Source organism: Anoplophora glabripennis, unplaced genomic scaffold, assembly GCF_000390285.2.
Source record: "Anoplophora glabripennis isolate ALB-LARVAE unplaced genomic scaffold, Agla_2.0 scaffold131, whole genome shotgun sequence".
Classification (NCBI taxonomy): domain Eukaryota; kingdom Metazoa; phylum Arthropoda; class Insecta; order Coleoptera; family Cerambycidae; genus Anoplophora; species Anoplophora glabripennis.
Window position 1 is genome coordinate 859118 of NW_019416249.1, and position 15049 is coordinate 874166.

At 33.9% G+C, this 15049-nt stretch overlaps 1 protein-coding gene across 3 annotated transcripts in view; it reads right to left on the minus strand.

The window, feature by feature from the left end:
* LOC108904587 (protein phosphatase 1 regulatory subunit 14C) overlaps positions 1-15049 on the minus strand; it is a 113152-nt gene that overhangs the window by 49232 nt on the left and 48871 nt on the right. For all 3 annotated transcript variants that reach the window (XM_018707203.2, XM_018707202.2, XM_018707205.2), the window contains exon 2: positions 260-526. In XM_018707203.2, the coding sequence (XP_018562719.1) occupies positions 260-526 (267 nt within the window). The remainder of the gene's footprint in view (positions 1-259; positions 527-15049) is intronic.

Consider the following 15049-nt stretch of genomic DNA (forward strand, 5'->3'; position numbering starts at 1 on the left):
ATAAAACTTTTTGGATAAGTTCTGAATCACCCTGTACACGTAGGGGGTTTAGTGCTAATGGAAAATGTAAAAACAAGTTTTCAAATAAATAGTACTGATTGAGCCCATTGTTTTTCTAATGAATTATTCTGATTTGTCCCACGCAAATATATTTACGGTAAATTACCAAATTGCATTAAGAAAAATATAGGGATCGCCCGTCCATCTCGCAATCAGTGTAATTACTGACGCAGGAAACGTTACTAAACAAAGAACTTACTGTGGATTTATTCTCGTACAGCTTCTTCAGTTCCTCGTACAGCCACATCTCCACCGCCAGCCTCTTCCTGATGAGGCTCATCTGGTGGTGGCCGTACTTGGCAGTGAGGAATTTCTCGCGCTTCTCCTTGATCTCGCCCTTGTCCTTGAAATCGACGTGTAGCCCCGTCTTCGCGGGCGAGCGTTCCGATCGGACGTCCGCCAGGATACCAGCGGGGGTGGTGCCGTTCGTGTAGCCCACACCGCACTCCATCTTTAGGGGATGATTCTGCAACGAAAAAAATCAGTTAACTGAATGCTCTAAATAAATAAATAAATAAATAAATAACCTTTATTTTCCTTAGAGACTTTATAATAATGTATGGGAATAGTCAATAATACAAAAAAAGGAAGAGAAAAGCCATAAATTCTTATACTAAAAGAATTCAGTAATGTTATATATACATTTGTCAATTAAATAATATTTTAACTTAGATTTAAACCTACCGAGATTCTCAATCATTTTTATTTTCAAGGGCAAGTTATTAAACACCCTGGGTCCAAACACAAAAGGAGACTTTACAGACACATTATAATAATTACTATAAGGCACGCAAAATTGTATTCCATTGTCTAGTTTTATATGTATGCAAAGCACATACTTTGTTAAAATGATTTTTGTTATTGAAAAAGAAAACACATAATTCAAAGATGTAAAGACTCGGAAACGTTAATATTTTATACTCCTTAAAAATATTTTTACAAGATTGTCTACTTGTTACACCTGCTCACCTGCTATATATCTAAGAATACGTTTTTGTGCCACAGATACACTTTTCGCAGTTACAGAATTTCCCCAAAATACATATTATACCATATCTCAGCCTAGAACTGACTTGTGCATGATACAGGCCCATGACTGTTTCCCACAGTAGTACACGCTTAAAATTTCGAAAAAGATAACACAGTGAATGTAGTTTGGATGTTAAATTATTACATTGTTCCTTCCAATTTAGGGAATCGTCCAGTTGCAAACCCAGAAACTTAGCACTCTTACATTAAGAAATGGAGATATCATTGGTGTTTAAATCTAGCCCTGCACACTGCTTCTGCCAATTATGAAATCTTATGTAATGAGTTTTATTGATGTTAAAATAAAGGGAATTTACTGCGTACCAATTTGCGACGTCATTAAGTATATTATTACACTTGACTTGTAACGACTCATCTATTACATGAGAAATTAATAGAGATGTATCATCAGCATACATTGTTAAACAAGCGTCATCAACTATTTTCGTGAAATCATTAACATAAAGCAAAAACAATATGGGACCCAAAATCGAACCCTGTGGGACCCTCAAATTAACCGAATTTATTTTATTCGCAATTCCATTTTTATAATGGATTACATTAACATATTGCTCTTTGTTTAATTCTAACCCAATTCAGAGCCAAACCGCGAATACCATATGATGATAATTTTAATAATAATATTTTATGATCAACGCAGTCGAATGCCCTGCTGAGGTCACAAAATACCACAACAGGGCACTGGCCAGCCTCAATACGTTCCAACACCGTCCTGTAAAAATTTGCCATAGCAATGGTAGTAGACTTTCCTGCTATAAACCGATGCTGATTATCCGAAATTATATTATGTTTATCAAGAAATGACATGAGACGGTATAAATAACTGTATTCGAAAATTTTAGAAAATCCCGATGTTAAAGTTACTGGTCGATAATTTTCAACGCAATGAACATCATGTTTCTTGTGCACAGGTACAATTTTACCGATTTTTAAACTTGATGGAAATGTAGGTACCTGTTTCAAATGACATATTCACAAGAAATGTCAGTGGTTTTTGATAGTAGGTAAAAAGTCTATTAATACAAATATCGGAAAGTCGTCCGGTCCTGCTGACTTTTTGTTTTTTAATTTGTTTTTCAAAATGTATAAAAGTTCATTATTCAAATAAGGAGTTAAAAATAAGCTATCTTTTACAGTTCTTACATTATTAAAAAACTTATTTCTCTGTAATACAGCTTTTGGAATTTTACTAGCCACATCCTCTGGTGCAGCTATAAAAAAATCGTTAAAAGTTGTGGCAACAAAAAGTGGGTCTTCGTTAATTATAGAATTATCAAACAAACTTATATTTTTCATTTTACTGTAATTACTTGTTAGCGTTGAAACAAAAATTGTCGGATAAGAGTATTTATTATTAACGACGTTTGAAATCAGTTTTAAGCAGTTTCTGTCTGCAAAATGGATTAACTAATCATTTCAAATTTGGTCCATAATCGAGTTACAGAGAAAGGAACTCCTTCCTTAACGATTAGAGAGAGAGAGAGAGAGAGAGAGAGAGAGAGAGAGATAGTATTCCTACTATCGCCCTTTTTCTCTACAGCCTCTACACTTTTCAACAAGGGGTGCTTCCTCTATATGCTCTAAGGATTTAACTGACAATTTAATTTACTCGAAAGTTGCAAAAATCGACTTTTATACAGGGTGCCCCATAATAAGTGTGCAATACTTTAGCAGATTCTACGATCAAAAATAAGTCTTTTTTCTATAAACAAGGGTCGAAAAATATTAATCTAAAGAAAAAATTTAAAAATGCAAAATTTCAGTCCATTTTTTTGTAAAAACCCATTTCTATTATGATGTTTAATGTTTGATGTTTGATGTTTACATTTGAAAATCGTCTATGGACCGTAGAAAATATCCATCCAGGTTATCTCCGATTCGGGTATCTTCGTTGGTATTCCCTTGGTGCCGCTAGTGCTCTACCATTACAATATCCAAACACAAAATAAATGTCTATTAAAATTATTAAAATTCTGCATTTTTTCTTTAGATTTTACTTGATATCCAATACAGCACCGTAAAGTGAAAGCAAAAATTTAAGTTCAATAATCTTTCAAATTAATTCAAGTAAACAAACATTTGTTTCCATGGCCTACCTACCTATTCATGTAATCGTTTTCCATTCTTGAAATAATGTGACAAAACTTTAAAATCGACTTTTCTCGAAAACGAAGCATTTTATCGAAGTAAATCAAGAGTATAATTTTTTTGTGAAAAACTCATATCTATCATGGTTTGATGTTTAAATTTGAAAACATTGAGATGCAAAAAATTGGGGGCGCATTTTACACGTGAGCCTCCCTGCCTGAGACTCCCCAGACTAAAATTAAACAGTTTTCTTGTAGTTCGTTAGAACATTCATTGAGTATCCAACATACCAAAATCATAATGATACGTTAACTGATTTTGGAAATATTTTGAAAAATATGATCTCCCGATACCCCTTTAAGTGGGGTGTAGCTCCCTTAGGAAGCATTCTTCGACCCTTGTTTATAGGAAAAAACCAATCTTATTTTTGATCGTAGAATCTACTGCTAAAGTATTCCACACTTTGTATAATAAATAATAATGAAAAATGCATCATCATATCTGAGGGCATAATCAGCTAGATCACGTCGGCTTTGTAAACCTGGTGCTGTTATTTAGCTATGAAGCTAAGGGTATTTATCGCAATGCCTCCTTGGTCTCGACAACCACAAACGTCAAAATTTGTGAGCAAGAGTCCGCTCTTACTTTCACGTATTTTATCGGATAAACTTAAACCAAAACTATCCAAAAACAAGCGTGTTATATCCCCAATAATATTCGAAAAATTGAAGAGCAATAATGCCAATAATGCAACTCATCACATCGACCATGTCTTTTTACTCTTGGATGTAAGATATGACATCAGTCACTCAGTGTGTATAAAAGGTACAAAAATGTATACGCATCTTTCCAAAAGAAACTGAAATTGAACTATTTTACCGCTATTCAACAAAGGAAATATATAAATTTCGAAAAGTATGCATTACAAAGACGTTCACAGCTTTTTCTGTTGGCGTACGCTTTGCTTTGAGACAACCACTACAGGTAAAAATAACTACCCGAAAACTCGACACCAAATTTCCTGGAACCGATGGATTTTATCACGGGACGCATGCCAACAGCCACGAAATATGCATAGCATAAGAACGTTTAGCCGGAGATAAATCAAAACTTACAAGCCAAACAGGGACAGTGTGGCGGTGCATAGTTTGTAGTTATAAATTTAGATAGGGAGAGCGAACAAAATTACGGGCGCTTCAAAATTGCTTCATTAATATCAGAAACACTCGTTAAAGTTGTTTATCTGCTGCCAACAAGGCGTTTGGAAACTAAAACTCTAAAATAAATTTGACGCAAATCAATTATCTTTTTAAGACGCAAGGTTTAAGAGATTTTGTAAAAGATTATGTGCGCCTAGAATCACAGATAAATATTTCATTAGAATTTTAAGCAAATAGTTAAAGGAAAAATAAACTGCTAAAAAATGGACAGATTAAAAATAAAGTCCACATATTATCGAATGAGAGGATCCTGTTGAACTATAACAATTTTGAACACTTATTTTGAATATTTTCAGTAGAAATTTTATAACACTGATAAATGATGGAACCACATTCCAATTTCCAAATATGTCTTGTCTTCTCGAAAGGATAAACCACAATCAAAAAGTATATTAGGTAAAGTTTTTTTTTTTGGTACAAGAGACAACATTTGGATATATTACGGTGCAATTTGTTTTTAGAAGACCAAGTCCTATACATTGGTTAAATACTTCTGTAACATTAAGTTTTTGTCTATAAAGATTTCCATATCATTAGTAAATAACAGCGGGTTACAATTCACTGCTTTACAAATGTCGTTAATAAAGAGAAGAAATAATGAAGGCCCAAGGTTTGTGCCCTGAGGGACACTGAAGATGCAAAGTAGTTATATGTAACCGATTATATGAAACAAATTGGACTGTAGTCCATAATTATGAATTAAAACATAATATGTTGTTAAAACCAAAGTCGTCAAATTTGTTCTGAGGATACCGGTCACTGTTTTCACTACATAATAAGGTAATATTTCGGCGTAAGCTAGAATAAATTAAAAAATTCCAGTTATTAATAAGCTTAGTATCTCGATGTAAATATTTGTATTTAAATAATTTCGAATAATATTTAATTTGGTGTAATCCGTTAGATGGACAGTAACCTTCTCCACAGTTCAAAAAGGCTATTTTACATTGACAATTTTTTGATCAATTAATTGATGAAGTCGCTTCATCAAGAAATTGGACAAGTGTAATGCACCAAATCTGCTGTCAAATAACATCATCAATTTATTCATCAAGTTCTTGACGAATTAGAGCATGTTCTAATTTTCGTCAATTTCTTCGTGAAGTTCGGAAGTACCAACCCAACAGATTTCCAGCCTCAGATCAGTAATGAGGTTATGTTATTGGAATATGTAAATATTTGTGTGGCGTCGTGCTAGTTTTTACTGATTTGTTATTTACAAAAACATATGTGTCAGAACGGTACCGCTGTTGTATCACTACAATTATGAATGGAAAGGTGACATTTTTGAAATTTATTTGCTTCTTTGATTCATTGGTAGAACTGATTCATACGTCAAAAAACTTGACAAAGTGTGTAGCAGTGTAAAACCACACTGTTTACCAATAAATTCGTGAATTAATTGATGCAGAACTTCGTCAATTTATTGATGAATAAATTGTCAATGTAAAACAGCTATAAGGGCATAATGATCCAGTCTGTATATGAATAATTTAAATACTATTCTAAAGCAGATAAAATTTAAAAATATATGGAATTTAATAAATTTAACTGAAAATAGAAAAAACAGAGCATTTTTAACCAAATGTTGAGTCTAACAGAGCCGGCGCAGGGATCGGTGACCTTCACAGCTGACTCGCGTTTTGAACTGTTCAGTAATTTACGGAACCTTGTCGCAGTTGGTGTCGTGCTGTAAATTGTGTTCGCTGTGTGTATTTAAATAACTATTTATAAGTAGTAACATAATTTTCATTAGCGACTATTAGTTGGGGGGAAAAGTGAAGCAAAATGCCAAAAGAGAAAATATATAGACGGGAATTATTTCAAATGTGGTTTGACAGGTCGAAGGTTACAGGAACATACGTATGACCGCATTATAAATTCTTGTGACAAAACTAAACTAACAAGATATTTGAAGAGCTATGCCTCGTCCAGCGCTGTATATTTCTATTAACTTACATATGCCTTTCTTTCAAGCAATATTCCATTAAACAAACTAGAGAACCCCAAGTTCAGTAATTCCGTAAATTGGAAGCAAATGGACTATCCTTAAATGAACAATTTGATATAATGGTTGATGGTCAAAAAAATATATACGATGCCAATAACATACGCCCAATCAGTAGTACGATAAAAGAAAAAATGCAAGTGTTGGAAAAAATCCAGGATACACAATTTTAGAAAACATAATATGTAAAGTTTTATCTGGTACATATCAGGAGTTACCAGCAAATATATTAATATATAGTTCATGCCTTTATTTCTTTCTCTCTCAGTAGACGCTGAACAGTAATTTTCCCTACACAAGTTAATATTAAGTGATAAAAGTTGCCGTTTCACTAAAGAAAACTTAGAAAAGCACGTAGTAATATGTTTTAACTCCATCCAATATGCCACGGAAGCCTTGTTTCAACACTAACGTTTATCAGGTAAGTGGTGTCATTTAAATTTATGTAGGTATTTTATCCTCTACTTAGCCTTGCTTTTTAGTAACAGTACTATGTTGCGACCTATTTTCTGTAAACATATTAATATTTTCATTCGTAATCTGACTACGGTCCTGTTAAACTCCGTGCCGCACTAAGCCCAATTATAATTTTAACCTAAACTATTTGAATAGGTACTAACCCTATACCTCTATAATATCTCCCACCACACTACTTCTAGAATAAACAGAAAAATTGTGTTATTGTATTTTATATTTCTATTTGAACCAAGCAAGAATTTCGGTAAAGTAAGCATTTGATGTTAAATTGACGTCTCTGTGTATCCCCAAAATATTCCCCGTCACGGAATGCTCAAAATAACATATTTTCTCAAAGAAAAAAACTGCGCGAATTATAAAACGTTCAATCTCCGTCTTGTAAAAATAGCAACTGTAGAAGTTGTTTTGGTGGTCAACTTTAAACCGAAACACAATTTTGGGAGGCTACACGTAATTTTATACGTATTATCAGACCCTGACATTAGCAGTCGTGCCAAGTTCGCCTACTTCTGGCATTAGGATAGCGAAGCGGAAGTGCAAAGTTCGCGGAAAGTTCCCCTAATTTTATACCACCAGCGGCAGAGGTTTAATTTTATTTACGCTCCCCATTTGCCTCAAAAGGACATAAAGTTCGGAGCTTGTGAAATGTATACTTTAACCCATCCTCTTTAACGTTAAAAAATTGCACTTCGTGTTACTGCCATAATATTCAATTTTAAGTACTTTTTGCGTTCCTCAAAGCCCTTCAACAATTTTTCTCTAAATAAACATCTAAGGATATGGAAAAATGCAGAAGTTGTACTTCTACATTTTTTAAACAAACAGTAATCATGTAATATCAAAAATTGTTACAAATATATTGTTGTATATTTACTTAATGATATGACAAGATATAGAAAGTAAAAAATCATGTAATTTCTTTCTAATCTAATCATGTTTTTTACTGTTATTTGCCAGTACTACAAAATGCCTAGATGTCTATCTTGGATTCAATCTATTCCGTGCGATAAAAATTCTATAAACAATATAATGGTCTCTGACTCATCACTTCTGGCAAATGCAACATTTAAAACGAATAATTGTTTAATAATAAAAAAATAGAAGGTCACACATGATTGCTTAACAGCAGCGCTATGATGAGATGAGGTATTTCCGTTAAATGAATAATGATGCAATTGATTCACAATTATACAGATCCTAATTTTAGTGAAACGGAACGAAAAAAAAATAAAAAATCAAGAAAGGTGAATACCGTTAAATTGGTCTTTACAAAAGTAATAAAAGTTATATATTTGTATTTGTATCAACAATACGAGTAATAAACTAAATGAGTATGACATTAAAATTTGTAATGCGACTAGAGTAATGAATACGAAATTACTGAATTTTATGCACATGTGTGCTCGTACACAACCACACAGTACCTACTGCCAAGTGGGATTTGTGGGATTTTTTATGTCAAAAATGCTAAAATGATAAAATAAACTTTTTAAAAATAAGAACAAAAAGTTTTTTATTCAAAATAGTGCCTTTCCGACTCAATACAGTGATCTGTATGTCGAATGAGTGTTTTAGATCGTCGGCTAGGATGTCCTTCATGATGTCGGTACAAGCCTTTTGGATGACTTCCCCGTCCACAAAACGCTTTCCTTTCATAGACAAATGCATTTTTCCGAAAATATAAAAGTCGCACGGTGCCAAATCAGGCAAATACGAGAAGCGGTTGACAGTTAAAATGGATTTTTGGATAAAAAAATCGGCCAATGTGTCAATTGATGAGACAGCATTATCACCAACTTCCTTTTGCGCGATATTCTGGCCGAATACGACGAATGCGATGCACCAAACACTTCAAAATGCCAAGATCGAATGGTGTATTAACGGCTTGGCCCGGTGGAACGAACTCTTTGTGGACCATGCCCTTGAAATAGTAAAAATAAATCAACATAGTCTTCACATTTGACCAAAACTTCTAAACGAGATTTTTTGGGTTAGAGAATCTAAATTTGAAGCAAAGTCTTCTTGGAAATGAGCGTTCTTTTGTTACTTAATACCACTGAATATGATTTTTGTTTCGTTTTCAGTATTAGTCTGTTGTGGGTGAAACTAGTATTAGTCGAGAGTTGTTTTTATTGATGGGTTAGTGTTTTATAACAATGGGGCATAATTAATTAAATAATTAAGTAATCACGAATTGGTGGACACGTTATTGACATACGGTGAATGTACCTATAGTAGGATCGTATTCGATGCAAAGTAGAGCAAAAAGTTGTCGGTCTTTTATCAAAGGAAAATCGTGTCATCATTTTTAGGAGGCGTAAGGTGAATCATTTCAAATTTAAAATGAAATTCAATGTTAAATCTGAAATACCGCATCATACCGACTGTGTTCTCGTAGTAGCTGTAGTCGCCCAGGTGCATCGAGTGTACGAAGTGGTCGGTTATACGTCAAATACTAACCTGGCGAGCTTGATCGTAAAACAGAGACCGCTTCCAAAAAACAAGTAAACAACAGTGGCGCGTACAGAGGTAAAATGTAGTACATATGTGGAAATTAAAAAACAAAGTGGATTTATAATAAATTACATTTAAAATAAATAGTTTATGAGAATAAAGAAATTTTTGTAGGAACAAGGGTGCCAGACGTGAACTGATCCCTTCATCCCTTCATAAGTATAAAGAAATTATTCAATTTCTAAAACCCTTAAAAGCGAATGTCACTGGATCCCTTGACAGGCAATGATTTATTACTTTGCATCTAATATGATCCTACTATAGAGCTGTACTATGGCCGCAGAATCAATGTACGCCAATCGTTTTCCACCTCGTTATACACAAATTGGTGCAACACTAAATAGCGACATCGAACACTTGCTGTTATGTGTCATGTGAGAATACAATATTCTCAACTTTTTTCAAGTAATATTATACTATATTTAATGTGACAAGATAAAATTATCCTTAAAATACAATTGACAAGTTCGCAAACACAATACTCATAACGAAATTGAAGAATTTACAAACAATAGCAAACTAAGATTATACAGATGTAATCAAACACTGACACATTCCACAAGGGACAAAATACATTGTAAAAAATTGCTGTACTTACTATTCGATCCTTCATTTTGTGGGAAAACCTGTCACAACTGTAATCATGTATAAAGTAGGTAGTATTATAATATGAAAATATGTGCAAAATCAAATATTTTACCAAAATGTTGTGTTATAATTAGGCTTAGTTCGGCACAGAGTTTAACAGGACCGTAGTCCGATTATGAATGAAAGTATGTTTACAAAAAATATGTCGCAACATAGTACTATTACCAAAGAGCAAATTCTAAGTAGAGGATAAAATACCTATATAAATTTAAATGACACCACTTACCCGATAAAGCTTAGTGTTGAGACAAGGCTTCCGTGGCATATTGGAAGGAGTTGAAACATATTACCACGTGCTTTTCTAAGTTTTCTTTAGTGAAACGGCGACGTTTATCACTTAATATTAACTTGTGTAGGGAAAATAACCGTTCAACGTCTACTATTGACAACGGACGGTATGAGAAATTTTTGAGGCATGAACTATAAATAATAATATATTTGCTGGTAACTCCTGATATGTACCAGATAAAACTTTACATATATCTTCCAAAATGGTGTATCCTGGATTTTTTCCAACACTCTTTGCATTTTTTCTTTTATCATACTACTGACTGGGCGTATATTATTGGCATCATATATATTTTTCAGTACATTTAGGGATAGTCCATGTGATTCCAATTTACGCAATTACGGAACTTAGGGTTATCTAGTTTGCTTAATGGAATATTGCTTGAAAGAAAGGCATCTGTAAAGCTGGGTCCAGACGCTAGGTTTTGCTCAGTTCAAGACGTTACAGACAAGACTTGCTTATGGACTGAAAAACTATGCAGTTTTGAGAACTGCGCGGAGACGGTACACGGTACAGGAAAACTGCGCAAATAAGTCTGTGCGTGTAGACGTTTGTTCCGATTTGTGATACGTTTTGCTATTTAAATAGGTAAATTGTCTCAAAATGGCAGACCTTCGTCAATATTCCCGTGAGTTTTTGACATAATTAATTGACTTGTATAAAAGTTTCCCGTATCTTTAGCATGCGAAATCAAAGGAATGTAGTGACAGAAACAAAAAGAGCCAGCCATGCAAAATGTTAATCGAAAAAATCAAAGAGGTTGAAACTGTAGCAAATAGAGAAACAAATATAGAAAATATTAATTTTTCCTTTCTTACAAAAATTAACCAGAGCAATACTTCGTCCATGGTCCATGCGAAAAGTGAGTAAATAGATACAGACAAATCTGCACTGTGTGGACGCTCTTGATTTGCAACGCTTTATCATTCCGTTTTATGTCTGGTAAAACGGAGCAAATAGATCCTAGCGTTTGGACCCGGCTTAAGTTCATAGAAAAATACAGTCTTCAGCGCTGGCCGAGGCATGGCATGGAGGTTCACACAGATCATTTCCTTTAATACGTATGTCCCGTCTATTTCGTTTCCTTCTACCCCCTCCCCCCAACTGTTTAAATAAAATATATATGTGTGTAATAATTTGTGATATGCACCCACCACATTGGATTTAAAATCGCAATCCAAATCTTGGAGCACTAGACGCCACTCAACGAACATCTGTTCTTGAAGTCGAGTGACGACACCTGATCGGGCTGAAAACCTAAATTAAAAACAAACAAAAGAGCGGCGAGAACAAAGCAAGGGGTGCCCCGACTTGATCTCTATCGCGCGGTGATAAAAATAATCGTCGATGGCAATTCCCACTCGAATCCCTATCAGGCTAATTAAGTACATCAAATAAGGCCGCTCTTCGCAGCCTCATGTATAAAACATGAGAGGCCGGCCAGATGCAGGTCTCCTTTTCCGCGGTGATGCGTGGCGAGAGTTTAAAATTCCAACGCGGTCTATTGTACTCGAGGAAATAGCTTGTGTGCGATTTTTTGCAAGCGCTTCCTGGCCTTTGCGAGCGAGATTTCCATGGGACAGAGCTCTATGAGTCTGCAATGTACCCGCCTTAATCAACAGTGTTTAAAATATCAAATCAATAAAAAAATGCAATGCACGTGATTTTTATTTGTGAAAGGGAACTTCAGGCAACTTGCATGAAAATTGAATTTCTTTTAGAACTGCTTAAATTTGTAGTGTATAACCGGCAACAGCTATGTTAAAAAAGGCTACAAATGATACAAATACTACAAATCAATTATATATGTTTATAATGATGTAAAACTTGTTTGTGACGTCATTTAGTGCGACCGAGAACATAACCGACCCACGAGACGAAACCTAGTCCAACAGTCCAGTCGTATTAGAGTTAGAACTTAAACAATTAATTTTAGTAGCCATTTTATTGCACTTTATAACGGTGAAGGGTACGTAGAATGATAATATCAAAAAACTAACTCGGAACAAGTGGCTCTAAGTTGGCAAATTGCAAATAGGTGGCAAAATTACGTGTTTTTCTTGACTTTTTTACTGCCCCTGAAAATGTAGGCGACCTATCGGAAAATTAGTTATTTCATGTAGGCAATTAAATTACCTACAATTTAAGTTAACTAAAATCATATTTCACCGATTTTTTAACTGTAAAATAAAGGTCGAACGCGTCAGTTTTCAAAAATATTTTAATAAAATTTGACATATTTTTGCGATATCCAAATATGAATATGAGCTTATTTTTTACCTAGAACATAGAGGCCACTAAGAACACGATCTTTTCATTTTTTTTGCCATATTTCTTTACTGGTGGAGATATTGAGGAAACGCAAAAGTTTTTTGATACTTCACTTTATTTACTTTAAAAAGATATACTTCTTGTATGTCGCTAATATGACCCGTTCCAGAGAAAAATGTTTTTTAATTCTTTACAGCAGCCATCAATGACTGACAGTTGAATATTTACGTGGATTCTAGCCTAATTAAACTAAAATTATTTTGATTAATTTGCAACTGAATTAAATTTTGTTTTCGTTTCAGACCAACTTATCCGTATTCAAAAGTCAAGGTCTTCTGAGGCATAATCCTGTGAATTTAGTTTTGTATAATACATTTAGCCTATATCTCAATAGACAGTGACCTGAGGTAAATTGGAGTAAATCCAAAATACTATTTTTACAGTAAATAAAATGAGACTCCATAAAATTCATATCAAAATAAAAAATATGGGGGAAAATAAGACTTTTTAAGCTATTCCTACCGTCCTATGAGGTAGGTAAAATATCATATAGCTCACACCAAATTCCGCAATGCCGCACTGCACTGTTAGGTCATTTATTGACAACTGAATTTATGGCCAAGTCGCCCAGTGCCGAGTTTGCCCGCGCGTTCATTCTTCAACTGGGCGACCAGACCTGTAAATGGGTATGGCTAAATAAATATAGGAACAAGCTTTTCAAATATTTCAATGCCGAGTTGCTACGTCAGCGCGAACCTGGTACATACTGCCAAACTCTTGGTTCTTCAATTGAGATCGGAAAGACTATACCACAGATATCTTAAAATTAAATAACTAAAATTTTTTAAGGCCGGTTTTTTATGGACCCAAAATAATTTGATCTAAATTGATTTACTTTGATCTAAGGAAGCTACCCTTGAGATGAAGTTCATTCGCTTCTGGACACCCAATAGAATGTCACTTATGGAATCGACTCTGTTATAAAGTATATAAGTAAAGTATATTGTTAAACATCTTTCTGATTATTAAAATATTGTTATTGTTATTATGTGCAAGTCATCCCGTGATTTTGAATGTGGTTTATTGCCTGATTCACACCAAGAAAACTATTTTGTCTCACTAACGAAAATTTAATAAATCCCGGAATTTTTCATCATAATTTATTTGGCCAAATTAATAACCAGATGAAAAAGAGAGCGATTTTTTATGAACACACTTCGCCAACTACTGACTGTGCTTTCGATTCTCTAATTTTCAGTTTTTTTATAAGTAACCTTTTTCTCTGTGTATTATTTTGTGCCATGGCTTCAGTCAAACTGTATAAAATATATATACAAATTAAACAGATAGTGGAGTAAAAGAACTAAAATAATTGCAATTGCAAGTTCAAGTCACAAGAAACAATCCAGCTTCAAAACCGCACCTGAGCGAGATCGTAACTACGGTTTCACCGCTTTGGGCGTATTGATTTTATATTTCGGCACTGCTGTCGCTTTCAGGTGATAAGCCGCAGGATAGCTCAGAAGGACAATAAATCCGCCGCAGCTATACACAAATTATCAGTAAAGATTTCAGAAATACCTGCGATGTGTTAATAATTATACATAAACAATTGCAATGTGTCCTTAATTTCAATAAAAAATGTATTCAAGTAAATCTACGAGTGGGGAATGGTAAATATGTTTTTCGCGACACCCTACGTTCTTCGAGATAACGAGTGAAATAAATATGTTTGTGATACTAAAAAGAACACCAAATTCATTAAACAACTTCGAGATCTTCACCAGGAGCTATTGGGGAGAAGACCCTAATATAGCAATATTTTTCTACAAATCCTGGGATTATTGAACAATACACCAACATCAGCAGCAAAAATCGAAACTTGTGAACCTCCCCTAGAACTAGGAAGACAATATACAGGGTGTGGCGTGTATAATCTATAAAAATTAAACTACATCTTTCTGAGGATATTTGTAATAGAAAACTCTTATACGAAAAAGTTCTATCTTCGCGTTTTTTTTTTGTAAATTAAAGTTCATTTATTCAACGAAAATGAAGGCCGACCCTGGGTTATTTATTAAAAACTTTGGAAATGTTTTTATGCGACCCGAGATGCAACCTTATAATTTAAGACGGTATAATCTAATACTAGTAATATTAAAGGAAGGTTAGATTATATTGTCAAAAAATTTGTGCAGTCAACTGATTTTTGTATTTGTATTGAATTCACTTAATTATTAAATATTAAGCATCGTCCATCGACCCATCAGTGTTAAAAAGTGAAAGATTCCAGACAAAAGGTTTTATTTTGTACTTCCACGATAGTGACAGTGTAATTTTATAAAGAAGTAAAAAACAAGAATAGCGTGCCGATTACACGAGATTCTTATTTCTTATTTTGCTTAATTATTTAGTTTATGCACA